The 27268-nt window shown below is 47.5% G+C and overlaps 2 protein-coding genes across 6 annotated transcripts in view; both read right to left on the bottom strand.

Annotated features, from left to right (window-relative positions):
• Positions 1-21772, bottom strand: part of VCP (valosin containing protein) — a 30192-nt gene extending 8420 nt beyond the window's left edge. The window contains exons 1-4 of the mRNA XM_069748078.1: positions 21556-21772; positions 15023-15134; positions 14770-14942; positions 1222-1364 (exon numbers count right to left, since the gene is read on the bottom strand). Coding sequence (XP_069604179.1) covers positions 1222-1364; positions 14770-14942; positions 15023-15134; positions 21556-21572 — 445 coding nt within the window. The 5' untranslated portion in view covers positions 21573-21772. The remainder of the gene's footprint in view (positions 1-1221; positions 1365-14769; positions 14943-15022; positions 15135-21555) is intronic.
• A 2642-nt stretch (positions 21773-24414) lies between these two features.
• FANCG (FA complementation group G) overlaps positions 24415-27268 on the bottom strand; it is a 40226-nt gene continuing 37372 nt past the window's right edge. For 3 of the 5 annotated variants that reach the window (XM_069748035.1, XM_069748026.1, XM_069748044.1), the window contains exons 14-15: positions 25105-25237; positions 24415-24780 (exon numbers count right to left, since the gene is read on the bottom strand). In XM_069748035.1, coding sequence (XP_069604136.1) covers positions 24642-24780; positions 25105-25237 — 272 coding nt within the window. In that variant the 3' untranslated portion in view covers positions 24415-24641. Of the gene's footprint in view, positions 24781-25104; positions 25238-27162; positions 27216-27268 lie in introns of those variants that run through there. The other 2 variants (XM_069748063.1, XM_069748054.1) reach the window with 1 other exon arrangement.

The following is a 27268-nucleotide window of genomic DNA, read 5'->3' as shown; positions in this document are numbered from 1 at the left end:
TTGAAATGTAATTAAGAAATGGCAGTTAACAGGAAAAGGAGGTCAAGATAATGTATGGAAGATTAAGCAAAATTGTATTGAGAGCTGCTGGTAGGATTGCTAGAGAGGCAAATAAGAGGCCTTACTTCACTTCAAAAGACTTTCAGAAAGTTTTAGCAGACTCTGGATTTGTACTCATTGTTCTACTGTTTAGAGACACCTACACAAATATGGTCTTCATGGAAGAGTCATCAGAAGAAAATCTCTACTATGTCCTCACCATAAAATTCAGTGTCGGAAGTATGCAAAAGAACATCTAAACTAGACTGATGTATTTTTGGTAACAAGTCCTGTGGACCGACAAGGTTAAAATAGAACTGGCCACAATGATGAAAGGTGTGTGTGGGAAAAAACACCCAGAACTTCAGGAAAAGAACATCTCGCCAACTATTAAGAAGGGGGTGGATCAATCATGTTTTGGCGTTGTGTTGCAGCAATGGTATGGGAAAATTTCACGGGTATAGGGAAGAATGGATTCAATGAAATTTCAACAAATTCTTGATGCAAACATAACAACTGTAAAAAAAAATATGGAGTTGAAAACAGGATGGCTTCTACACATGAATAAAGATCCTAAACACATGTCAAAATCCACAATAGACGTCCTCAAAAGGACAGAAGAAGCCAATGCGCGTTGGGGTTTGCTGCACCTCATTTCCAGGTAACATGATGCACAACGTATTTATAAGCTGATGGGTCTGTTAACATCTAATATTACGTCTGGAGTCTGCCTGGTGGGCCATGTGACTTATACAGTACCTTTATTCTGTGTAGGACATCTCCTTGTGATATTGTGCATTCATATGTATCTCCCGTTTTGTATATTTGTTGAATATTCAACCCTCCATATACTATTTTGATACCCCACGTGTTCCTGGTCATGTGACACGGAGTTTTCTCCTTATCTTTTGTATTTTGCCATTAATGTTTTCAATAAAGTATATTTTTACCTTTATTAGTTCGCTTTTTGCTTCTTTTTTTTTTAGGAATATTTTATTGGAGCGGGCTCCAGCGGGAAGGTCAAAATTACTGGATGCTTTGCTTTTTTTCCCCCCTCATTTGATATGAACTCAAAATCTGGTATATCTATTACTAAGCCTGAAGGTTTGGGAGGATAGACCTATACACTTAAGGAATGGCTGGGATGTTGTGTGGACACCAGCTTGTACAGGAGGCCTCTACCTTTTCTGATGGGTCTGTAAGCTTCCAGGAAGTAGGGCTTCAGGTAGACCTCGAACAGATTGCCAGTGATGCCCTCCACGGTGTCATCTATAGGTAAGACGTGGATCCGTTTCCCATACTTCACATCTGGACACGGCTGAATGCTGCACAGAAGAAGAGTAACCAATGTAGTAAGACGTAATATTCTGGCTCTGATCCACTACTCTGGTGATCTGCATTTTGAGAAATGCAGTTTGTACAGTAATCTGCTAAAACGACAGGAGCTCAGTGAAGCTGCCAGAGGGAACTGGACTACAAAAACCTGGTGATGGACTTCAATGATGGACAGCAGAATGATAAATGCAGCAAAGGTAATCACTAGTGAGCAACTACCTGTTTGTTAGGCAATGCCCCCGTGTTGAGGCTAACAGCCATAAATCATGCAGCCGCAGGGACCTGAATATATTATCCAAGATGATCAGACAACACTTAGAGCACGTTCGCTCATCACTTGTAATTATCATTTGGAAAAACTTTGTATATTCGAATAGGCTGCAAAGCGCTGCTAATTTTAGTGACCCCCAATGATTGCTCAAAACAGTAATGTGTGGGGCCCCTGCAGTATCACACGGAGTGGTGTACGGCTCAATAGTAAGTCTATAGATCTGTGCACTATACTCACAGAGCGGTGTCAGACCCAGAGAGTTTATATCACGCCCGTCCACCCCTGCGTTACTGCACAAGCTGCCAACTTCAGAGAAGGGTTGAGAAAGATCGATGGGGGACTCAGGACCGATCAGCAGCACTATGCAGCACATGTAATGTGTATGAAATTTTTCCAAATAACAGTTACCCTGTAACCCCTTCACGACGTGTAGGTACGTCATTGGTTACCTCCCTTTGATGCAAGCCTCGGCGCTGAGCCAGCATCTTTTCCGGCACGTGATAGCTGATCTGAACAGCTGTCGTGTGCCCCTAACAACCACGGGAGGATTGCGATTAGCATGATAAATGCCACTGTCAATCTCTGCAACAGCCATGGGTGGAATCGCTATTCACCTGCGGCTGTTAACTAGTTAAATGCCGCTGTCAATCTCTAACAGAGGTATTTAACTCGTGCTTCCAGCAAGCGTGCCAGAAATCCTGCCCATCGGTGACCCCGTCATGTGATTGCAGGTCACCGATGGTTTGGCATGACAAAGAGGCCTCCAGCAGACCTCTATGGTTGTCATAGCCAGATTGCTAAAGCACCGCCCGGTGGACGGCGCTTGTAGCAAGTGAGCATTTCTGCAACATACAGACGATCTGATCATTGCCTGTATGTATATTGGACAATTGCAGCATGCAAAACGTAAAAAAAAAAAGTTTTAAAAATAAGAAAAAAATAAAAGTTTAAATCACCCCCCTTTGACCCCATTCACAATAAAACAAAACAAAAAATATACATATTTGTTATCGCTGCGTTCAGAAATGTCTGATGAAAATAACTAAATTAATTAATCGTATCGGTAAATGGTGTAACGAGAAAAAAAAATCAAAATGCCAAAAGTACGTTTTTGGTTGCTGCAACAAAAAGCAATAACGGGTGGTCAAAACATCGTATCTACCCCAAAAGGGTATCAATTAAAAAAAAAAGAAAAAGCTAAGCGCGCAAAAAAATAAGCCCTCACTTAGCCATAGATCCCGGAAAATAGAGACGCTAAGGGACTCTGAAAATAGCTCCTTTTTTTTATTTATTTGATTTACAAACTTTGGAATTTTTTCCCCAAAGTATCTGCGAACTAGTACTGACCTGGAGAATCATGCTGGAAGGTCAGTTTTAGCATTTAGTGAACATAGTTACAAAAAAAACAACCCAAAACACAATTGTGGAATTGCACTTTTTTTTTTGCAATTTCACTGCACTTGGAATTTTTTCCAAGTTTTCCAGTACATTATATGGTAAAATTAATGACATTGTTGAAAAGTTCAACTTGTGCAGCAAAAACCAAGCCCTCATATTTACGGAAAAGTAAAAAAAGTTATGGCTCTAGGAAGAAGGGGAGTAAAAAACGAAAACACAAAAATCCCAAGGTCGTGAAGGGGTTAACATCCACACAGGTGGACTTCACCACAAACCTGCATTGCCTTATAAAAAGCCACAGATTTTCACCTAATGAAAGAGTGAAGTTCGCAGTGAAACTCCGCAGCAACCTATTGACACGCGGCGGATAATGGACAGAAGGATTGCATTGAAGAAAGCTGGAAGAGAAATTCTGGTGAAGGAACACTGACACCACACATGGCGACCGTGGACACTACCCGCTGCGCTCCTTCACCAGAACGACTTCTTCAGACACACAGATTGCATGGAAGAAGAAAATGATAAGAAGTCTGTGTGTTATGACCAACGACACTTGTGAGCTACTTTGGATTGCGAAAAACTAAACGTTTCATCCTGCATTAGAAATTGGAGAGTAACATCACAAGCAGGATTACAGGTAGGAAACCCACTTATTCACAGTGTACCCAGGCTACGCAAAATGTCCCAGGGGTTTACACAGTGGACCTATTATTGCCACATTACGTGCACATTTTCACCAGAAAGCCCCTATATATTATACTGGCCTTGTTCTCCTCAACACTGTATTGGCCTGACAGTCTATTACATATTCCTGGCTGCCTATTAACCCCTTAAGCCCCGAGGGTGGTTTGCACGTTAATGACCGGGCCAATTTTTACAATTCTGACCACTGTCCCTTTATGAGGTTATAACTCTGGAACGCTTCAACGGATCTTGGCGATTCTGACATTGTTTTCTCGTGACATATTGTACTTCATTTTAGTGGTAACATTTATTCGATATAACTTGCGTTTATTTGTGAAAAAAACGGAAATTTGGCGAAAATTTAGAAAATTTCGCAATTTCCTAACTTTAAATTTTTATGCCCTTAAATCACAGACATTTGTCACGCAAAATACTTAATAAGTAACATTTCCCACATGTCTACTTTACATCAACACAATTTTGGAACCAAAATTTTTTTTTGTTAGGGAGTTATAAGGGTTAAAAGTTGACCAGCAATTTCTCATTTTTACAACACCATTTTTTTTTAGGGACCACATCTCATTTGATGTCATTTTGAGGGGTCTATATGATAGAAAAACAGGATTTTTGGTTGCTTACCGTAAAATCTGTTTCTTGAAGCCTCCATTGGGGGACACAGGAACCATGGGTGTATGCTGCTGCCACTAGGAGGCTGACACTATGCAAATAAAAAAAGTTAGCTCCTCCTCTGCAGTGTACACCCCACCGACTGGCATTATACTCTTCAGTTAGTGAGAAAGCAGTAGGAGATAATGAAACAAGGTTGAAAAACCATAACCACAAACTTGAGAACTGTAACGTGAGAACAGTCATAGAACAGATAACAACAGAAAACATTGGGAGGGAGCTGTGTCCCCCAATGGAGGCTTCAAGAAATATTTTACGGTAAGCAACCAAAAATCCTGTTTTCTTTATCGCCTCTCATTGGGGGACACAGGAACCATGGGACGTCCCAAAGCAGTCCCAAGGGCGGGAAAAAAACAAACTTCCATCAGGTCAGAGGACTCACCACTGCCGCCTGCAGGATCCTTCTGCCTAGGCTGGCGTCCGCCGATGCATAGGTATGGACCTTGTAAAATTTGGCGAACGTGTGGATGGAAGACCAAGTTGCCGCTTTGCAAAGCTGTAGGGCGGAAGCCCTGTGGTGCACCGCCCAGGAGGCGCCGACTGCCCGGGTAGAGTGAGCCTTAATCCCAGGAGGGGGCACTCTGTTCTTGACCCGGTAGGCCTCCAAAATTGCCATTCTGATCCATCGAGGAATTGTCGCTTTAGAAGCCGGCTGGCCTCTGCGCGTGCCATCAGGAATGACGAAAAAAGAATCCGTCTTCCGGAAAGAGGATGTTCTATCCAGATAAATCCTCACTGCCCTGACGAGGTCTAGCTTGTTCAACGATCGCTCCAGAGGATGAGTCGGAGCTGGACAAAAGGAAGGTAGAACGATGTCCTCGTTGAGGTGGAAACCACCTTAGGAAGAAAAGAAGGTGGGGGTCGGAAAACCACCTTGTCCTGGTGAATGACCAAAAACGGGGGGCGGCAAGACAGTGCCGCCAGCACGGAAACGCGGCGAATGGACGTGATGGCCACCAGAAAGGCCACCTTCCAAGATAAAACTGATAGAGGAATCTCCCTAAGAGGCTCAAAGGGAGAAACCTTCAAAACGTCCAGTACTAGGTTTAGGTCCCATGCCTCCACAGGGGCCCTGTATGGCAGGACGGCGTGGGCTACCCCCTGAAAGAAGGTCTTAACCTGTGGCCGAGAGGCCAAGGACTTCTGAAAGAGGATGGAAAGCGCAGAGACCTGGCCCTTCAGGGAACTAAGAGCCAGGCCCGAATCCAGCCCTGCCTGAAGGAAGGCCAAAAGAGAAGGCAGGGAAAAAACCATAGGCGGAACGCGGTTGGACTCGCACCAACGGAAGTAGGCCTTCCAGGTGCGGTAGTAGATCCTGGAAGACGAAGGCTTCCGAGCCTGAATCATGGTGTGAATCACCCGGTCCGAAAGGCCGGACGCTCTCAGAACCGCGGTCTCATCAGCCACGCCGTTAAACTGAGCGACCGAGAATTCGGGTGGCAGATCGGACCCTGGGACAGCAGATCGGGCCTGTCTGGAAGGCGCCAGGGAGCGTCCGCGAGAAAGTTGACGAGCACCGCAAACCAAGCTCTCCTGGGCCAATCCGGGGCGATCAGGATGACCGGCACCCCTTCCGCTTTGATCTTCTTCAACAGTTTGGGCAGTAATGGAAGGGGTGGGAACAGGCAGGGCAGCTTGAACTGTGACCAAGGAATGGCCAGAGCATCGACGCCCACTGCGAGAGGATCGCGTGACCTGGAGACGAATTGCGGAACCTTCCTGTTGATTCGAGACGCCGTGAGATCCACATCCGGAGTTCCCCATCGAAGACAAATCTGATGGAAGACCTCCGGATGCAGGGACCATTCCCCTGCCGCGAGACCCTCGCGGCTGAGGAAGTCGGCGGCCCAGTTTTCCACGCCGGGGATATGCACCACGGATATCACCGGAACCGTTGCCTCTGCCCAAAGGAGGATCTTGGATACCTCGGCAAGGGCCAAGGAGCTCCGAGTCCCCCCCTGATGGTTGACATATGCCACAGCCGTGGCGTTGTCCGTCTGGATCCGGACTGGAAGGCCCCTGAGGATCCTTTCCCAATGGCGGAGGGACAGAAAGATGGCCCGAATGTCGAGGACGTTGATCGGCAGAGCAGACTCCTGCGGCGACCAACGGCCCTGAACCGTCAGGTGGCGAAAAACCGCACCCCAGCCGACCAGGCTGGCATCCGTTGTCACCACCTGCCAGTGAACCGGAAGGAAGGACCTGCCCTGGGAGATGAGAGGAGACGTCAGCCACCAGTTGAGAGACCGCTTGACCCGAAAGGAGAGTCTGATCGGCCGATCCAGGGAGAAGACCGACCTGTCCCACTGAGACAGAATGGCTTGCTGAAGGGGTCGAGAATGGAATTGGGCGAAGGGAATCGCTTCCAAGGTAGCTACCATCCTCCCCAGAACCTTCATGGCCGATCTGAGGGAGGGAGGCCGAGGACCCTGGAGCAAGAGTATGTCCCGACAAAGGGTGGATCTCTTGTCCTTGGGAAGGAAGACTCTGGACTGACGAGTGTCGAAGAGCATGCCCAGAAAGATGATGCGCTGAGAAGGAATAAGGCAGGACTTCTTCCGGTTGACCAGCCATCCGAAACGGGATAAGGTGTCGAAAACAATGGACAAGCTCTCGTGGGCCTGAGCAAAGGACGGAGCCTTGATGAGGATGTCGTCGAGGTATGGAAACAGGACCAAGCCTCTGACTCTCAAAATGGCCATCAGCGTCGCCATGATTTTCGTGAACACCCTTGGCGCGGTTGCGAGACCGAACGGCAGGGCGACGAACTGAAAATGATCTTGTTGCACTGCGAAGCGCAGGAAACGGTGATGTCCGGGAAATATTGGAACATGTAGGTAGGCGTCCTGGATATCTATAGAGCATAGAAATTCCTGAGCCTCCATGGAAGCAATTACTGAACGAAGGGATTCCATCCTGAAGTGTCTCAGGCGAACCCTCCTGTTCAGCAATTTGAGGTCCAGAATGGGACGAACCTTGCCGTCTTTTTTCGGTACCACAAAGAGGTTCGAGTAGAAACCCGTGTACCGTTCCTTTTCTGGGACGGGAACGATTACCCCGGATCTGAGCAGAGAAGCGATGGCTGCGAAGAAGCCCGGAACCAGAGCGGGATCTTTTGGAGGACAAGATTGGAAGAAACGATCTCTGGGTCGGGAGGCGAACTCTATTTTGTATCCCGAGGATACAACTTCCCTGACCCATGCATCCTCTACTGCGGAAATCCAGACGTCCCTGAAACGGAGAAGACGGCCCCCCAACCTGGGAGTTGGGCTGGAGTCTTGCCGAGAGTCATGCGGAAGTGGATCTTCCAGTCCTGGGCCTGGACGATCTACCCTGGGAATAGCGAAGAACGCCAGGACGGAGTGGGCCTGAAGGACACCGCCTTCTTCTCTTGACGTGCCTGTGGCCTCTGTTGCTGCTGGGAAAGAGTTTGATGCAGCGAAGCGACGAAAAGGCCGAAACGAGCGAAACTGCCGTCTAGGAGGAGGGCGACGAGGTTTAGCCTGGGGGAGAAGGGAACTTGTGCCCCCAGTGGCGTCCTTAATGATCTGGTCCAGCTGGGAACCAAAGAGACGAGAGCCCTGGAAGGGCAGACTAGTGAGGGACTTTTTGGAGGACAAGTCCGCCTGCCAGGCCTTGAGCCAAACGGTCCGGCGGATGGCAACGGCATTGTTGGAAGCCTGAGCCGCACAAGACGCGACATCCAGGGAGGCGGAAACCAGGTATTCACCAGCGTGGGAAATCTGGTTGGCAAGTTCCGCTAATTGCGCGGGAGGAGCCCCGTCCAGGATACCTCGCCGTAGATCCTTGGCCCATTTTGAGATGGATTTTGAAGCCCAAGTGGAAGCAAAAGCTGGACATAGCGCTGCTGAAGCCGCTTCAAAGGCCGATTTCGCGAAGGATTCTATAACTCTGTCGTTAGAATCCTTCAGAGATGCTCCGCCGGACAGTGGAAGCACCGTGTTGGTGGACAGCCTGGAAACAGGGGGATCCACCGAGGGGGAGACCGTCCAATTGGCGGTAAGTTCTGGTGAAAAAGGATATAACACCCCCAGGCGTTTTCCCCTCTGAAAACGTCTGGTCGGATTCTCTCTCTCTCTCTGGCCAAGATTTCCTCGAATTCAGGATGAGGAGCGAAAAATTTTGAAGGTGGTTTGGCCCGTCTAAACGAAACCGCCTGATCTGCGGGTTCCGTAGAGGGATCCTTAATGCCACAGGTTTGGTTTATAGCCCGAATGAGGTTCTGGACCGACTCACTCATGGTGGCGATTTGGCTAGGATCCAGCTCCGAAATCTCCTCTGAGGGCGCATCAGATAAAGCCTCGCCTGACTCAGGGGAGGAGGATCGGTGCGACACCAACAGCGGGGGAGGGCCGGGCGGCGAGATGGAACGCGAAGAGGACTCAGACCGACGTTCCTGTCTGGACCTTTTGTAGCTTGGCAAGGAGGTCTCGAGTGGCAGTTCCTGCGACCCGCTGGCCACGGCAGGGGTCTGCAGGGGTAACCGATCCAGCGCAGACACCAAGGTTTGAGATACCCGTGTTAAATCGGCCACCGATTGGGACAGAGAGGCGGCCCAGCCTGGGATGGGGGGATCACTCTCGGGCGGAACAGCCGGGGGCTCCTGGGCAGTGGGAACAATCGGGTTGCTGCAGGACTGACACAGCGGGGAGGACTGACCTGAGGGAAGTTTGCTGTTACAGGACGAACATGCAAAGTACGTGACTAAGGCAGAAGATGAAGAAGTAGGGGGGCGAGAGCGGCCCCCTTTAGAAGACATTTTGAGAGATCCCTGAAGATGCCAGTGGGTTAGGGGACAGAGGGGCAGAGAAGGGTGTCAGTCTGCAGTGCAGCTACTCACGGACCCGGTCCTGGAAGATGTCCCACTTGTCCTCGCGGAGAACTTCCCTGAGGAGCTGATTCTGCGATGCTGAGCCACAGAAGACGAGTGAAGGAGCGTGGCGCGCTGTGTGAGGCACTGCGAGGCTGCTGCTGCTGCTGCTGCTCTGGCCAGGATTGAGAATGCGGTGCAGACCGGCCGAAAGACCCACGAGGAAGGGGGGTGGAGCCAGACGCAGAGGCGCCGGTGGGCAGGGCGCAGAATGTCGGGCGGGAAAAAGCCCGCCTGCAGGAGCGGAAATGGAGAGGCCGAAAAACCGGAAGTAGGCCCCGGCAGAAGCCAGGGCCTAAATTAGGCACCGGTGGCCGAGAAAAGAAGCCGCGGCGCCGAAATAGCGCGCCGGAACAATGCGGTGAGAGGAAGGCTGAGCCGCAGGAGCCGCGGCCTGCTAGGCTGCGCCGCTGAAGGACGCCGCAGAAAAACACCCTCCTGCGGCGCCAGGGCGATGCGCCGCAGGGGAAAGCGGCGCGACCGCCTGCAGGGCTGCGTCGCAGAAGGGGCCGCAGATAAACTCCTGCGGCGCCAGAACAATGCGCCCCAGCGAGAAGCGGCGCGACCGCCTGCAGGGCTGCGTCGCAGAAGGGGCCGCAGATAACAACCTCCTGCGGCGCCAGCACAATGCGCCGCAGCGAGAAGCGGCGCGACCGCCTGCAGGGCTGCCCCGCTGAGGATGTGCCCAGAGAAGAAAAACTGCAGCGCCGGTCTGTAGCTCCGAGAAAGTGTCAAAGGGGCACAAGAAGGAATACCGGCCGCGCCATCATGGAAGATACAGACGATGGCCGGGAAAGCGGTCGACAGGGAGCCCCAAACAAGAACCCCCCTATCAAAGATCTGGGATGGGAAGGGGAAGAATACTCACCTAAAAACATCCCACGCCGGTACTAACCTTAAAAGGGGGTGAGACGTCCAGGGGCTAATGGACGTCCTCGTCTCCGCCGACCGACAGGCTCTGGTGGGCGAGTGGGTGGGGGACGGAACCAGGACCGGACTTCTGAGCACGCTTGTGTGCTAGGATCTTGGTCCTGGAGAGGGATCTATGAGGATACGGGGTGGCAGTACACACCGTACTCATAGTCCGTATTGTGGGACTACAGGTGTGACTGCTCACCCTGTATCCCTGCAAGGAAACCTGTAAAGAAAACGACGCACTTTGAGGTAGATAAGGGTCTAATGAAAGACCCGTGTCCACCTCCTACTGACACTAAGCTAAACTGAAGAGTATAATGCCAGTCGGTGGGGTGTACACTGCAGAGGAGGAGCTAACTTTTTTGTTTGCATAGTGTCAGCCTCCTAGTGGCAGCAGCATACACCCATGGTTCCTGTGTCCCCCAATGAGAGGCGATAAAGAAATACCCAAGTGTGACACCATTCTAAAAACTGCACCCCTCAAGGTGCTCAAAACCACATTCAAGAAGTTTATTAACCCTTCAGGGGTTTCACAGGAATTTTTGGAATGTTTAAATAAAAATGAATATTTAACTTTTTTTCACACAAAATTTATTTCAGCTCCAATTTGTTTTATTTTACCAAGGGTAACAGGATAAAATGGATGCCAAACATTGTTGTACAATCTGTACTGAGTACGCCGATACCCCATATGTGGGGGTAAACCACTGTTTGGGCGCATGGCAGAGCTCGGAAGGAAAGGAGCGCCATTTGACTTTTCAATGCAAAATTGACAGGAATTGAGATGGGACGCCATGTTGCGTTTGGAGAGCCCCTCATGTGCCTAAACATTGAAACCCCCCACAAGTGACACCATTTTGGAAAGTAGACACCCTAAGGAACTTATCTAGATGTGTGGTGACCACTTTGACCCACCAATTGCTTCACAGAAGTTTATAATGCAGAGCCGTAAAAATAAAAAATCATATTTTTTCACAAAAATGATCTTTTCGCCCCCAATTTTTTATTTTCCCAAGAGTAAGAGAAGAAATTGGACCTCAAAAATTGTTGGCCAATTTGTCCTGAGTACGCTGATACCCCATATATGGGTGTAAACCATTGTTTGGGCGTATGGCAGAGCTCGGAAGGGAAGGAGCGCCATTTTACTTTTCAATGCAAAATTGACTGGAATTGAGATATGATGCCATGTTGCGTTTGGAGAGCCCGTGATGTGCCTAAATATTGAAATCCCCACAAGTGACACCATTTTGGAAAGTAGACCCCCTAAGGAACTTATCTAGAGGTGTGGTGAGCACTTTGACCCAACACGTGCTTCACAGAAGTTTATAATGCAGAGCCGTAAAAATAAAAAATCTTATTTTTTCACAAAAATGATCTTTTCGCCCCCAATTTTTTATTTTCCCAAGGGTAAGAGAAGAAATTAGACCACAAAAGTTGTTGTGCAATTTGTCCTGAGTGCGACGATACCCCATATGTGGGGGTAAACCACTTTTTGGGTGCATAGCAGAGCTCGGAAGGGAAGGAGCGCCATTTGACTTTTCAATGCAAAATTGACTGGAATTAAGATGGGACGCCATGTTGGTTTGGAGAGCCCCTGATGTGCCTAAACATTAAAACCCCCCCACAAGTGACACCATTTTGGAAACTAGACCCCCTAAGGAACTTATCTAGATGTGTTTTGAGAGCTTTGAACCCCCAAGTGTTTCACTACAGTTTATAACGCAGAGCCGTTAAAATACTTTTTTTTTTTTTTTCGCAAAAATTATTTTTTAGCCCCCAGTTTTGTATTTTCACAAGGGTAACAGAATAAATTGGACCCCAAAAGTTGTTGTTCAATTTGTCCTGAGTACGCTGATACCCCATATGTGGGGGGGAACCACTGTTTGGGCGCATGGCAGAGCTCGGAAGGGAAGGAGCGCCATTTGGAATGCAGACTTAGATGGATTGGTCTGCAGGCGTCACGTTGCATTTGCAGAGCCCCTGATGTACCCAAACAGTAGAAACCACCCACAAGTGACCTCATATTGGAAACTAGACCTCCCACGGAATTTATCTAGATGTGTTGTGAAAACTTTGAACCCCCAAGTGTTTCACTACAGTTTACAACGCAGAGCCGTGAAAATAAAAAATCCTTTTTTTTCCCACAAAAATGATTTTTAGCCCCCCAAATTTTTATTTTCCCAAGGATAACAAGAGAACTTGGACCCAAAAAGTTGTTGTCCAATTTGTCTCGAGTACGATGATACCCCATATGTTGGGGTAAACCCCTGTTTGGGCGCACGGGAGAGCTCGGAAGTGAAGGAGCACTGTTTTACTTTTTCAATGCAGAATTGGCTGGAATTGAGATCGGACGCCATGTCGCGTTTGGAGAGCCCCTGATGTGCCTAAACAGTGGAAACCCCCCAATTATAAATGAAACCCTAATCCAAACGCACCCCTAACCCTAATCCCAACTGTAACCCTAACCACACACCTAACCCTGTGACACACCCCTAATTCTAATCCCAACCGTAAATGTAATCCAAACCCTAACCCTAGCCCTAACCCTAATGGGAAAATGGAAATAAATACATTTTTTTTAATTTTATTATTTTTCCCTAAGGCTAGGTTCACATTGCGTTAGGGAAATCCGTTTAGCGCTAGCGGATTGCGCTAACGCAATGTCTTTTTAGGTGTCGTGTTTAGTGGTCGCGTTAACGTCCCCGCTCTGGAAGATCGGGGATCGGACCTCGGGCGCGCCGCGGACGCTGCAAGCAGCGTCTGAGGCGCGCCACAAAAGAATGGCACCTTGCTAGCGCGAGCCGAAAATGGCACGCTCTAGCGATGCGCTACACCCGAAAATCACATTGCTGTCAATGGTTGTGCTAACGGACCCGTTGCACGGCGTTAATTGTGACATTTTCGCCGTGCAACGCTGTCCGTTAGCGTGAACCCATTAACGCAATGTGAACCTAGCCTAACTAAGGGGGTGATGAAGGGGGGTTTGATTTACTTTTATAGCGTTTTTTTATATCGGATTTTTATGATTGGCAGCCGTCACACACTAAAAGACGCTTTTTAAAGCAAAAAAGTTTTTGCGTCTCCACATTTTGAGACCTATAATTTTTCCATATTTTGGTCCACAGAGTCATGTGAGGTCTTGTTTTTTGCGGGACGAGTTGATGTTTTTATCGGTTACATTTTCGGACACGTGACAGTTTTTGATCGCTTTTTATTCCGATTTTTTGTGAGGCAGAATGACCAAAAACCAGCTATTCATGAATTTCTTTTGGGGGAGGCGTTTATACCGTTCCGCGTTTGGTAAAATTGATGAAGCAGTTTTATTCTTTGGGTCAGTACGATTACAGCGATACCTCATTTATATCATTTTTTTTATGTTTTGGCGCTTTTATACGATAAAAGCTATTTTATAGAAAAAATAATTATTTTGGCATCGCTTTATTCTGAGGACTATAACTTTTTTATTTTTTTGGTTATGATGCTATATGGCGGCTCGTTTTTTGCGGGACAAGATGACGCTTTCAGAGGTACCATGGTTATTTATATCCGTCTTTTTGATCGCGTGTTATTCCACTTTTTGTTCAGCGTTATGATAATAAAGCGTTGTTTTTTGGCTCGTTTTTTTTTTTTTTCCTTACGGTGTTCACTGAAGGGGTTAACTAGTGGGCCAGTTTTATAGGTCGGGTCGTTACGGACGCGGCGATACTAAATATGTGTACTTTTATTTTTATTTTTTTTTTTAGGTAAAGAAATGTATTTATGGGAATACTATTTTTTTTTTCTGCTTTATTTAGGAATTTTTTTTTTTTTTTCACAAGTGTGGAAATTTTTTTTTTTACTTTTTCACTTTGTCCCAGGGGGGGACATCACAGATCACCGATCTGACAGTGTGCACAGCACTCTGTTAGATCGGTGATCTGACATACAGCCGGGCAGGATTAGAGCTGCAGCTGCAGCCTGATCCTGACCCGGAAGTACTCCCTGCAGGACCCGGATGCAGCCCGGCGGCCATTTTGGATCCGGGGACTGCAGGGAGAAGACGCTCGGTACACGGTGAGTACGTCACCGTGTACCGATCGTCTCAGGGAAGCCCGCAGGGAGCCCCCTCCCTGTGCGATGCTTCCCTGCACCGCCGGCACACAAAGATGATCGCGGTGTGCCGGGGGTTAATGTGCCGGGAGCGGTCCGTGACCGCTCCTGGCACATAGTGCCGGATGTCAGCTGCGATAGGCAGCTGACACCCGGCCGCGCTCCCCCCGTGAGCGCGGCCGATTGCATATGACGTACTATCCCGTCCCTGGGAATTAAGTCCCAGGTCACCTGGACGGGATAGTACGTCATATGATTAAGGGGTTAAAGACGAAGCCAAGAAATAAGATGGAAGATCCTCTACCAAAATGAAAAGAAAAAGCAGAAGGCAGGCAGACATCCAAAAATGTACCAGCAGTGATGAGATGTACCACCCATGGCAGGAGGCAGAAATGATGGATGTCTCGGCAGAGCGGGAGGAGGAACCGCCAGGGTACCGCACTAAGCTGATCTCACTTACCTGATAACATCGCCAAGCCGCACCCGCAGGTTATTACGTACGACCCGGTTCATACGGATCTTCTCATCGGAGCAGGTGTCATCAGACAGGACAATGCACACAGCTTCTCGCCTCTTCTTTCCCTTTAGAAGCACAGTGTCCCCTCGGAAGAGCTGAAGTTCATCCATTTTACCCTGAGGAAACATTAAACTAGTTATACATCTGATAAAGGCAATAATACGGTGCCTCACTAACCGTGGGAACCTTCACCTACCTGGGACAGGGAGACCACGCTGTTGTCTTCATTGATCGCTTCATCTACAACCAGCCGATTTGGTCGGCTCTTCTGCTTGAGAATTGCGGTGGATAAATCATCGCCTTTAGATCTGTGCGGGAGAGAAACAGAAGATCATGACACCTCAGCGCCATTTCTGTAAGAACTGACAGGTTTCCCTATCTTTGTTCTCACCGATGTTCCCAGTCAGTATTAAAGTATTATAGGTGGGAGCATAACTGGAGATCCCCCACTTTACCAAGAACACGGGACCCAAAAGCCATGTCCTGGCAATAGACCCTTTTGGGAAATGTTCAAATGAGAAAATTGATGCAAAAAAATTTGTCCTACAATTTCACCAAAAGATATCACACAGCGTCAAATCTGCTGGAAATCGGGGCTGATTTTACGACAAAATGAGACGCTTAAAAAAGAATATCCTCACTGCAGAGGTCACATAGGACGAGGGATGTACAGAGAGTGGACAGGCATTGCCACCACACGAACTCCGGGGGAGGGCAGTGGTTTTTGGCAGTGGGTGGATGAGATTTGGTAATATTTCATCCATTTTGCGGTTTCTGTAACGTGCTGTTGATTTTCGTGAAAAACAGCAAGCACACAAAATGCCATCCGTGCGTTATCCGTGTGCCAAATGGATGGTAAAACTGGACATGCTCTCCAAAATGAAGGAAATCTGGAGGCAGCACACCAGGTTTTTTTTTCCTCATCTGAATGAGGCCGGCCACAGATGAAGGTTTTGTTGCGGTCGGTAATTGCACCGTCCTCTCACCCTGAGGAATTGTTATCTATACTAAGAACAGCCGACAATAGTTGCGACTTCTTTCAATCCTCAGGCGGAGATCTAAGCACGCCATACACATTAGATGGCTGTCGGCAAGCAGCCATCTCTCGCATACACAGGAGCGTGTGTTCTCCATGAGAGCAATCGTCGGACAGGTCTTGTGATAGCCCACCTCTGGAAGAGCAGCATGGGTAGACCAGGTTGTTTTATTTGTAACACCAACCACCGGGGATGGGATTTTCTGGTACCAGAAATCCCCTTTGAAACGCATTCCTATACGTTGCATGAAACAACCGCCATTTGGCAACCTGCTTAAGCGCTTCATGACACATGACGTATATATGCGTCATATGTAGCGTCCCTTACTTTCACGTGGGCCCCGATGCGGAGTCTGTTTTTCTCGCACATGACAGTGGGTTTAATCAGCCATCATGTGCCTTTAACAGCCGCGGGTGAAGTAGTGCTTTGCGCGCAACAGTTAAATCCCGCTTTCAGATTGACAGCAGGATTTAACATGCGCCAGCTGGAAGCATATCATACCAGCTGCACATCGGAGCGCCTGTCAGGTGATCACAGGGCTACAATAGGTTGTCATCACAGTTGGGGGTCTGCAGAAGACCCCGACTCCTGGGAACACCGGCTTGTGGCCATTGTGATTTCTGCTATACATAGCGGAGCTGAACCGCTGCGGTGGACAGCGCAGGCGATCGGAGGATTGCAGCTTCAAATCTCCTAAGGGTTCCCAGTGTGATATATAATGGCCGCTCTGTGATTACACCTCACACATCTGCAGCTTCCAGCTCACAGGCAGATAGGGCTGTAATGTTATTACAATACAGCAGAGCTCAGAGAGCTGCAAACATTTTTTTGCAGGAAGACAATTGTAGTTTCTCCTGTTGTGTTAGTTACTTGTCTCACTGGTACCTTCATGTAACAACCACAGGGGGCAGAGTTATCTTCCAGGCATCATCCTTCCCCAGAGCCTGGAAGAGGTCACTTCTGTATGAGAACAATATGGAATAAGACGTCAGATCGCAGATATCAATGTGTCATTTTATTCATCTTCTTATGACCTGCATATAGACGGCTCAGGAGAGACAGTCCTACTCACAGATTGCCTTAAAAGAAGCGCTCCTCATCATCCTCCCAACAAAAGGTTTATCCTCTTACTATACTGCAGTCATATTATATAGCACTGTGTACTTACAATTGCTCATTTTCCCTTCTACCCAGATTATTCTCTTTTCCATTAGGTCTATGACATCACGTGATTAAAAACAGAGGGAGCAACTAGGTCAGGGACTGAATAGGGGAATGATAAATGCAGGGACAAGAGACTTCCCGTTTCTACATAGAACAAAGGAAAGAGAAGAATTATCTGGATAGAAGGGTAAATGAGCAATTGTACGTGCACAGTGCTGTATAATATGATGATTGCAATATATTAACAGGATAAAAATTGATGAGAGGGGGAGGAGGAGGGCTTCTTTAATAGCTTTAGAGTGGCAGAATGATCAGTAGACCACTCGGTGCGCACAGGCTGCTGACACATTTCGGCAGCACACGTCCGGATTACACAGAGCAATGTTTTGGGGTTTTTTAGATGCCGCAAAAGATTCTAGAAATGCTCATTTCTGATTATTTTACAGAGTGTAGGCACCTTTCTCATCTGTCACTTATCAGCCAGCACACAAGGAGAAGAGCTGCAGCCATTACATCTTGATCCCAGGGGGCAGGGAATCCCCTTTGCGGTCTCTGCCCCCTGCCCCACCCAGAGGTGGATATTTACTTTGCTTTGTTGGGTGAAATTGATGATCCGGAGGGAAATGGAGGGGGAAGTAACTGTGTTCTGTCTGGCTCTCAGAAATGAAAGTGAAGCTGAGCAGATGCAGCAATGGCCACTCCCAGCTCATAGTTACATGGCAAACCGTCAGCTCCACCGCCACTGTAACCCGAGCGCCCATAGTGTACAGGGTCCACTAGTCACTGCAGCAGAGGACCGCAGAGCAAGGACATGATGGAGACGAAGGATAGAAGGACCAGGCTGAGGATAATGGATGAGGCAGGAGAGTTGGACGGCTGCATTTACACCACACTTTACTGTATCCAAAAGCAGCATGAAGTTCTTCCGTGAATTAACGCACTTGTAGTGCAGTTTTGACCAGTGCAATGTCACCAAGGGAAGCCAAAACCCATTATCGGCACAGAATTTGGCGTTTCACGGGTGAAAACAGAGAACTCTACTGAAGTAGTCTGTCTGTGTTCCACTTATTCGTGTACACAGGAAACATCAGAAAACCAAGAGTCTTTAAATCCAAAAGTATAAACAAATACTAATAATAATGAAAAAAATGTCCAAGAAAAATAACTATCAAAAATATCTTTAATAATAATAATACAAAAACACACATAGGACATAAAAAATACATACAATACAATACAAAAAAAAAAAAAACACAATATATAATTGGATCGGTCAGATGAACAATGATGCAAACTGGCGGAGGATAATCAATTTCACAATAAGAGGGAAAACAGGGTACTCAAAAAATATATAAATATATACAATCACTCCCAGCAATAATGTATATAGGCTGGGAAGCACAAATGTGCATAAATGCTGAAACGAGAGAGTAACCCTGCACAGTTTGCATCATTGTTCATCTGACCGATCCAATTATATATTGTGTTTTTTTTTTTTGTATTGTATGTATTTTTTATGTCCTATGTATGTTTTTGTATTATTATTAAAGATATTTTTGATAGTTATTTTTCTTGGACATTTTTTTCATTATTAGTAGTATTTGTTTATACTTTTGGATTTAAAGACTCTTGGTTTTCTGATGTTTCCTTTATAGCTTTTTTGAGTTTTCCTTATAATATGGTCATTTTATATGGTCAGTTCTGGTATGTCATTATTATTCGTGTACACAGCAGTCTGTCCCGTCAAATGTTTATAGCCACTGATCAGTGACTTTATAACGGCTGCCCACCATCACTGCACCCACATTGTGGGCAGCTGACAGAGGCCACGCTCATGGCACACAAGGCTGTGATGTAAGCGGACAATCCTAGCAGAACTAACAGGCCAAAGTGGAGAAGCGCGTCAGATAATGTGATGGTGCTCCACCTGCCGCAGAATATGGGGATACCCAGTGCACCCAAGGAGAGCAGCGCCTCGCAGTCCCCACATCCTGGCTGCCATGCCTACCATTACCCATCTGATCCTTACACATTTCCTCCCAGGAATCACCCCCTGTAATACAGCGTGAAGGGGCTTTCCAGGACTTGCCCAGTTTTACAACTATTTTCACATTTCAATCATCGTTGGCAGCAATTCACATGAGCTGTCTGTTGTAGAAACATCCACCGTCCGGAGCATCCAGCATGTTCTGTCCATTGTCCAGGCTGCTCCCTGCTGCCCCCCACTGTGTACACAGGGTAATGCATGTCCTGCTGTTACATGGAGCAGTGTAGCCAGGAGACTGACAGGCTGGATACATGTCCGCAGGAAACCAGAGCAGATCCATTACATGACACTAAGATATCGGATCTCTGAACACCTACACGGGACATTGAGAGGTCGCTCACATGACTGTTCTATTTGGTGTAAATTAGACCATGGCGTGCTCACTGTATTAAGTGGTGATCTGAAGAAAATAGGATCAAAAATAGCAAACCAGCACTCAAAAACTGGAAATGTTATTAAACAGACCCATATGAATATAGATAAAATTAATTGATGTTTTGGCATATTTGTTGCCTTTTTCAAGATATGTCTGAGGTATGGGGTCGCCAGGTAGCTTCTGGTTAATAATGTTTCCAGTTTCTGAGTGGCGAAGTTTGCCATATTTGATTGTTCTATATAGTTGTCAGTTGTGTCTGGTGAAGCACGGAACAAATAATCTATATTATTCAAGACTCACCCATCTACCAGTGACTGGGCACACTTGGCTGCCGGTGTCAGTGGGACCAGAAAAGCGCGCGATAGCTATGGGGGCCTCTGATTTGTCCCGTCTGAAGTGCAATACCCGATCCTTTGGTTTCCAGGACTCTAGACATGATAGAGGGGTCTACCAGCGGCCGTCTCCTCTCACCGGGGTGTGTCGTACCTATGGGGGACTTGGAGGGACAGCCCGATCGTGTGAAAGGGGGAGAGTGATGTGTGGGTGTGTGTGTATTAGAGGGATAGCAGTCTCGTGTATACGTTCAGTTTTAGGCTGACCACAGACATGAGATATGTATCTTCAGATCCTGCTTACATCATTAGAATCTTCTATACGTGGCACGACCACCATAGACATGACATTCTGTGGTCTGCAGATAAATCTCGTATTCATGGCCCACTGTGACACCTCATCACCCATGCATAGGGTACGTGTTGAAGCTGATTTCCGGGGGTCTGTACCTAGATAAGACCAAATGCTCCCCCCTGGTGCAGCATCCACTTCAGTACTCCGTGGCAGCCGGACCAGGGTGGTGCGAGCTTCCTCGAATGCCAGCATCTCTTGTGAATACAGAGATGAGCCTGAATTAAGTGCTGGCTAGTGATGAGCGAGTGCACTCGTTGCTCGGGTGATCTCCTAGTATATAGTTTTCATTGCCTCAGCTGCATCATTTACAGCTATTAGCCAGCTTGATTACATGTGGGGATTCCCTAGCAACCCCCACATGTAATCAGGCTGGCTAGTAGCTGTAAATCATTCAGCTGCCGAAATGAAAACTTAATCTCCGAACACTAAAATACTCGGAGGTCACCCGAGCAACGAGTACAGTCGCTCATCACTAGTGCTGGCCAAAGAGGTTAACAGTGCCCAGGTCCGCCTGCCACGGAGTACCAAAGTGGACACCAGAACCTGTAGTGCTGATCTGGTCATCTCTTCTGGTTCCACCACTGAATGGAGCGATGGTTGGACGTGTCCGCTCCAGTTACTATCTATGGTAGTGATGGCTGAATGCTGTGCTCAGATCCCCATCAGTCCCAAAGGCAATGACTGGAGTGGCAGAGTACTCACAGCTCTGTTGTCTGGATCCCAGCAGCATGACCGCCGGCGATCAGTAACTTACCTGGCGTCCTGCAGATCACGTAGTGTTCAGCTGCCCAACATCTCTCCTGACTTACTGTACTGGTGTGTGGAGCCTGCACGTGTCCGTCAGCAGGGAGAGGCACATCTGGCTGCAGCTAATCTTTCCATCAGGGCCAGCAGTGATGACCCCTGGTCCAGTGACCGGTTGGCATGTAGTATATTAGAGTTGGTGTGAATAGATTGGCAGGAATCAAACCATCGCCCGGTCACTGATCCGTGCCCACTGCCTCCTGGCATCCATGGCTCGTCTTTCGATTCGCCGGCCTGGAGCGAGGTCACATGAGCCTATCTCCACAGCGATGGCTTCTCACCAGGCCGGCGAATCCCAAGAAGGGCTGCCTGATGGCGAGCGGCGGCGGCTCTGGGCTCCAGCGGGCGCAGATCACTGACCGATACCCCGGGCCCTGACCTCTCTGGTGACTGCGCTATGAGGGGCCCCTACACCGTGGGAGAACAATGTGTGGCCCCTCACCGGCTCGGGAGGATGGAGCCCCCAGGATTCGGGCCTACATGACACAGCAGGACGACTAGGCCGCACTGGAGCCGGCCCCGGACACGGCGCAGCCCGGCCTTCCCGTCACAGAGGTGAGTCAGGAGAACAGGCCCCTCTGCCCCGCCGCGGCCTACCGGCGCCCCTCACTTACTCTGATCCGGAAGCCATCCTCAGTGTCCGGGCCGTGCGCCCCGCCGCCGCTGACGAGCTGGATAGTGAGGAGTCCCGGGATTCTTCGCTTGTGTCGGCTGCTCCGCCCCCCTGACTCCGGTACACGCAGGCGGTGAACGTTAGGCGCCCGGTGTGTATCTCTCTCACTGACTGACTGCGGCGGGGGGAGGAGCTTGCGGCACGGCAAAAAGCTGCGTCATTCACAGCCAACGCGCATGCGTGCAACTACTACCATCCAATCAGTGGTTGCCAAAAGGCTTAGAGGCGGGGATGAGCCTAAAGTCACGTGGTGAATAGCCCGCCTTACTAGTCTTACCGGCTAACCGCATTCTATTGGCTCACGAGAAAGAGCTGCCTAGCAACAGGGAATCTGCTACCTCTGATTGGCTGAGAATTATGCTAAAAGGTGTGGCTTACCGAGACGTTTAGGCTAAAGGTAGTTAGAGCAAATTCTGTGGTTGGAGGAAGCGGTTATCTGTCTGTAGCTGATTGGCTGCGGCGCCTGACACTCAGACATTGGCCGGAAGTCCTGTCGGTCTAAGCAGCAGCCACACAGCAGTGATTAGTCATGGTGATGGCTCCTGTCCAGTCTGTACAGACGCTGGGCAGTGGGACATGGACGACCCTGCTCAGATCGCGCTCACCTCTGACCTTCAGACAAAAAGCCAGTGCAGTCATTTTAATGTCTTTTTTTTACAGTGTTTATTGAACAGGTTAAACAATTCTATGTAGTAATAGATCGGATGATTCTGGACGCGGCGATACCAAATATGTGTATTATTAAGTGACGAAGTGGCCCTAAGGGCCGTGAGCCTGCGATGGGCGGATCACAGTGTGCAGGGAGACTATAAGGCCTGAGCGTCACAGCTCCAAGATGGCCGCAACGTGGATACCTGTATTAATACAGAACTAATAGGAGAGGTGGGCGATCCTCTAAGACTGCATGGTATACCAGTGCTCTGCCCAGGGCCCCTACACCGCTGCCATCAGTACCAGCCGGATACGTCATCGTGGGCAGCACCAGCGCCTCTGTATGTACAGAATTGTATAGAACCTCATGCACAGGAAGCTGCGTGTGATCAGCGAGTGTCGGCTCACTATATCTTTCTACCAGCGCACTGATATCAATGATCGGTAGAAGAAATCAAAAACTGAGTGGAAAATAAAGCAACAAATTGATAGTGACTTAGGTGAGAACTCTGAATAGAATGATACGCTGTATACACCTTGTCCCTTCCTTGCAATATAGTTCTGAAGAATTAAATAGGTTGGGGTCACATTAGCCCCCATCGCTGTCCCTTTTTTCTGCTAGGTAAGCCAAGATGTTTTTATTACGAAAGATCTCCCTACAATTTCAGAACACAGTGGAAAAAGGATCGATACAGGATCAAGAAAATAAGGGCTCCCAAATACAAAGTAAATTCATAGGTAACTTCTGGAGGAGTGATACACCCTATCCATACATGATGTTAAGTATATATAGGAGACATTGATACGTCGGGGGAAAAAAATGGTGGTCCGACAGCAGGGGGTAGCATTATAATATCTGTATTCTTAGTCATAGGGAGCAGTGTTAGAGTTGTTGAATTCTTGCCCATAGGGGGCGTTATAGTCGTTGCAGGCTTTTCCATGGGGAGCAGCATTATGGCAGTTACTGTATAATAATAATTTTATTTATATAGCGCCAACATATTCCGCAGCGCTTTACAAATTATAGAGGGGCCTCGTACAGACAATAGACATTACAGCATAACAGAAATCACAGTTCAAAACAGATACCAGGAGGAGTGAGGGCCCTGCTCGCAAGCTTACAAACTATGGGGAAAAGGGGAGACACGAGAGGTGGATGGTAACAATTGCTTTAGTTATTCGGACCGGCCATAGTGTAAGGCTCGGGTGTTCATGTAAAGCTGCATGAACCAGTTAACTGCCTAAGTATGTAGCAGTACAGACACAGAGGGCTATTAACTGCATAAAGTGTATGAGAAAATGTTGCAAGGAACCTGATTATGTTTTTTTTTTTTTTTTTTTTTTTGATAGGCCACACAGGGATAGTTATGTTAATGCGTTGAGGCAGTAGGCCAATCTGAACAAATGAGTTTTTAAGGCACGCTTAAAACTGTGGGGATTGGGGATTAATCGTATTAACCTAGGTAGTGCATTCCAAAGAATAGGCACAGCACGTGAAAAGTCTTGGAGACGGGAATGGGAGGTTCTGATTATTGAGGATGCTAACCTGAGGTCATTAGCGGAGCGGAGGGCACGGGTAGGGTGGTAGACTGAGACCAGAGAGGAGATGTAGGGTGGTGCTGAGCCATGGAGTGCTTTGTGGATGAGGGTAGTAGTTTTGGACTGGATTCTTGAGTGGATGGGTAGCCAGTGTAATGACTGGCACAAGGTAGAGGCATCGGTGTAACGGTTGGTGAGGAATATGATCCTGGCAGCAGCATTCAGGACAGATTGGAGCACGGAGAGTTTGGTATATGGTATACCGTATATTGGTGTCCATAGGGGGCAGTGTCATAGCAGTTTCATTCTTGTCCATAAGGGGCAGCGTGGTTGCAGTTTTGTGTCCATAGGGTGGAAGCGTCGTAGCAGTTTTATTCGTGTCGATAGGGGGCAGCGTCGTATCAGAGTTATTCTTGTCCAAAGGGGGCAGCAGCATAGCAATTTTATTCTTGTCCCTAGGGGGCAGCGTCGTAGCAGTTTTATTCTGGTCCATAGGGGGCAGCGGTGTAACAGTTTTATTTTTGTCCATAGGGGGCTGCATTATAGTAAATTTATAACTCAGGATTCATGGCCCATTCACACTTAGGATTGTAGATGAATCAAGTGACAATTATTCTCTCTACATAATCCATATTCATTTTATTTTTTGCTTCTGCTCACTCGGTGCAGATTATTACATTACTGTGGAAAACATCTTTCACTTACTACAGGGATGAACTAATCCAACTTTATGGGCAAAGCTGATTCTGTTTGAGCCTGACCCCCCTCCCCCCCATACCATCTATAATGCACTTCTGGGAGGTTTTTGGGCCCCTCTGGAGTCACTGAATGGCCAACTCATGTCTTCAGAGCCTGAAATGTGTCGTTAGGAGCAGTCGCCTTTTCATTCTGTAAATAATCCTCCAATTCTTTCAGTAGGGATGTGTCCATGGGATATCCTTCCTGCCCAATTACAGACAGGTACAGCGGCAAATCTCTGCAAAGAAAGTAGAAGAGCAGCTAATGAGGCGACCAACAGGTTCTGACTTTTTGACCCTCTATATGCTACATGAAAAATAATGCTGCCCGCCTTATTGTCTACAGTGGTTTTCTGTGCGAGGTGAGCTGCAGGGTCGGGGCTCAGTGGGTGTTCCCTGTGAATCAGCGCTTGCTCCTCTCCATGCTCTAGCTTGTGCGTCTGTGTCTCTTCCTCATTCTATAGGACTCACATTGACATAAAACCCTTCCAAAAAATGTGATGGGCAACGTTCCACAAACGCCTTTGAACCCCACCCATACATGTAAATCAGGCAGCACTAACCCCCTTATAGCCTCCCACTGCTGGTGTAAATCCGCCTTGTTGCTCTGGAATCTCCTCCACTGACAGGCGGCTGCTTTCTTCCGTCCCAGCCTCCAAAGAGCATCCACCATAAAGGAGTTCACACCTGGAAAGGCTGAAAAGCAAAATGGCTCGTTTTCGTAAAGGCATTACCACTTATCCAATTAACAGCAAATATAATATACAGAAAAAAAAACTAAGGAAAAACAAAATGAGCAAATATCCTGTAGTAAGTAAAAAAGTAATCATACATGTAACTAACATACTGTGCTTCGCTAATAACTTTTTCAATAAAAAAAAAAGCGTAAAATCCATTCCACCACGACAAGTTGTACCCAATCGGGACGATGCAAACGGGAGTGGGCCCCCTTTCTGAGCTAGGCATTTCATCTATATAGCTTCACATGTGCAAGTGTCCACAGTCGGGACCCGTCCTGCTCTGCCCTAATCTATATTGAGGTCAACTGGCACAAGGTCATGTTTAAATACTAGAGACAGGATAGGACCGTCCCTGTTGGATGCACCTTGATGCAGTGGGATGACTTTTACACCTTTTTAATTATGTTAACTATGTTATTCATATGTACAATTACTACACTGCATGCAGAATTATTAGGCAAGTTGTATTTTGATCACATGATACTTTTTATACATGTCCTACTCCAAGGTGTTCAGTCTTGAGAGCCAACTACCAATTAAGTAAATCCAGTGATGTGCATCTCTGTAATGAGGAGGGGTGTTGTCTACGGACATCAAAACCCTATATAAGGTGTGCTTAATTATTAGGCAACTTCCTTTCCTTTGGCAAAATGGGTCAGATGAGAGATTTGACGGGATCTGAAAAGTCCAACTCCAATTGTGAGATGTCTTGCAGAGAGATGCAGCAGTGTTGAAATTGCCAAACTTTTGAAGCGTGATCATTGAACAATCAAGCCTTTCATGGCAAATAGCCAACAGGGAAACAAGAAGCGTGTTGGGCAAAAAAGGCGCAACATAACTGCCCATGAATTGATTAAAATCAAGCGTGAAGCTGCCAAGATGCCATTTGCCACCACTTTTGCCATATTTCAGAGCTGCAACGTTACTGGAGTAACAAAAAGCACAAGGTGTGCGATACTCAGGGACATGGCCAAGGTAAGGAAGGCTGAAAAACGACCAGCTTTGAGCAAGAAACATAAGATAAAAAGTCAAGACTGGGCCAAGAAATATCTAAAGACTGACTTTTCAAAGGTTTTATGGACTGATGAAATGAGAGTGACTCTTGATGGGCCAGAGGCTGGATCAGTAAAGGGCAGAGAGCTCCACTCCGACTCAGACGCCAGCAAGGTGGAGGTGGGGTACTGGTATGAACTTGTGGGACCTTTTCGGGTTGAGGATGGAGTGAAGCTCAACTCCCAGACCTACTGCGAGTTTCTGGAAGACAACTTCTTCAAGCAGTGGTACAGGAAGAAGTCGGTATCGTTCAAGAAAAACATGATTTTCATGCAGGACAATGCTCCATCACATGCCTCCAACTACTCCACAGCGTGGCTGGCCAGTAAAGGTCTCAAAGAAGAAAAAATAATGACATGGCCCCCTTGTTCACCTGATCTGAACCCCATAGAGTACCTGTGGTCCCTCATAAAATGTGAGATCTACAGGGAGGGAAAACAGTCCACCCCTCGGAACAGTGTCTGGAGGCTGTGGTGGCTGCTGCACGCAATGTTCATCGTAAACAGATCAAGCAACTGACAGAATCTATGGATGGAGGCTGCTGAGTGTCATCATAAAGATAGGTGGCTATATTGGTCTCTAATTTTGGGGTTTTTAGTTTTTGCATGTCAGAAATGTTTATTTCTAAATTTTGTGCAGTGATATTGGTTTACCTGCTGAAAATAAACAAGTGAGATGGGAATATATTTTGTTTTTATTAAGTTGCCTAATAATTCTGCACAGTAATAGTTACCTGCACAACAGATAGCCTCCTAAGATAGCCAAATCTAAAAAAAAAAGCCGGCTGATATAAAACTTAGTGTCTAGAGTCTACAGGAAGTGTTAGCCCAATACTAGACTTACTCACCAGTGAGAACTGCAAGATTTCGATTGATTCCCTTCTTTTTTTAATATAGTGATTAGAAAATAAATACATAAAAAATGTAAATTTAAT

Source organism: Ranitomeya imitator, chromosome 1, assembly GCF_032444005.1.
Source record: "Ranitomeya imitator isolate aRanImi1 chromosome 1, aRanImi1.pri, whole genome shotgun sequence".
Classification (NCBI taxonomy): Eukaryota; Metazoa; Chordata; class Amphibia; order Anura; family Dendrobatidae; genus Ranitomeya; species Ranitomeya imitator.
This window is presented reverse-complemented; position numbering and strand designations above follow the sequence as displayed.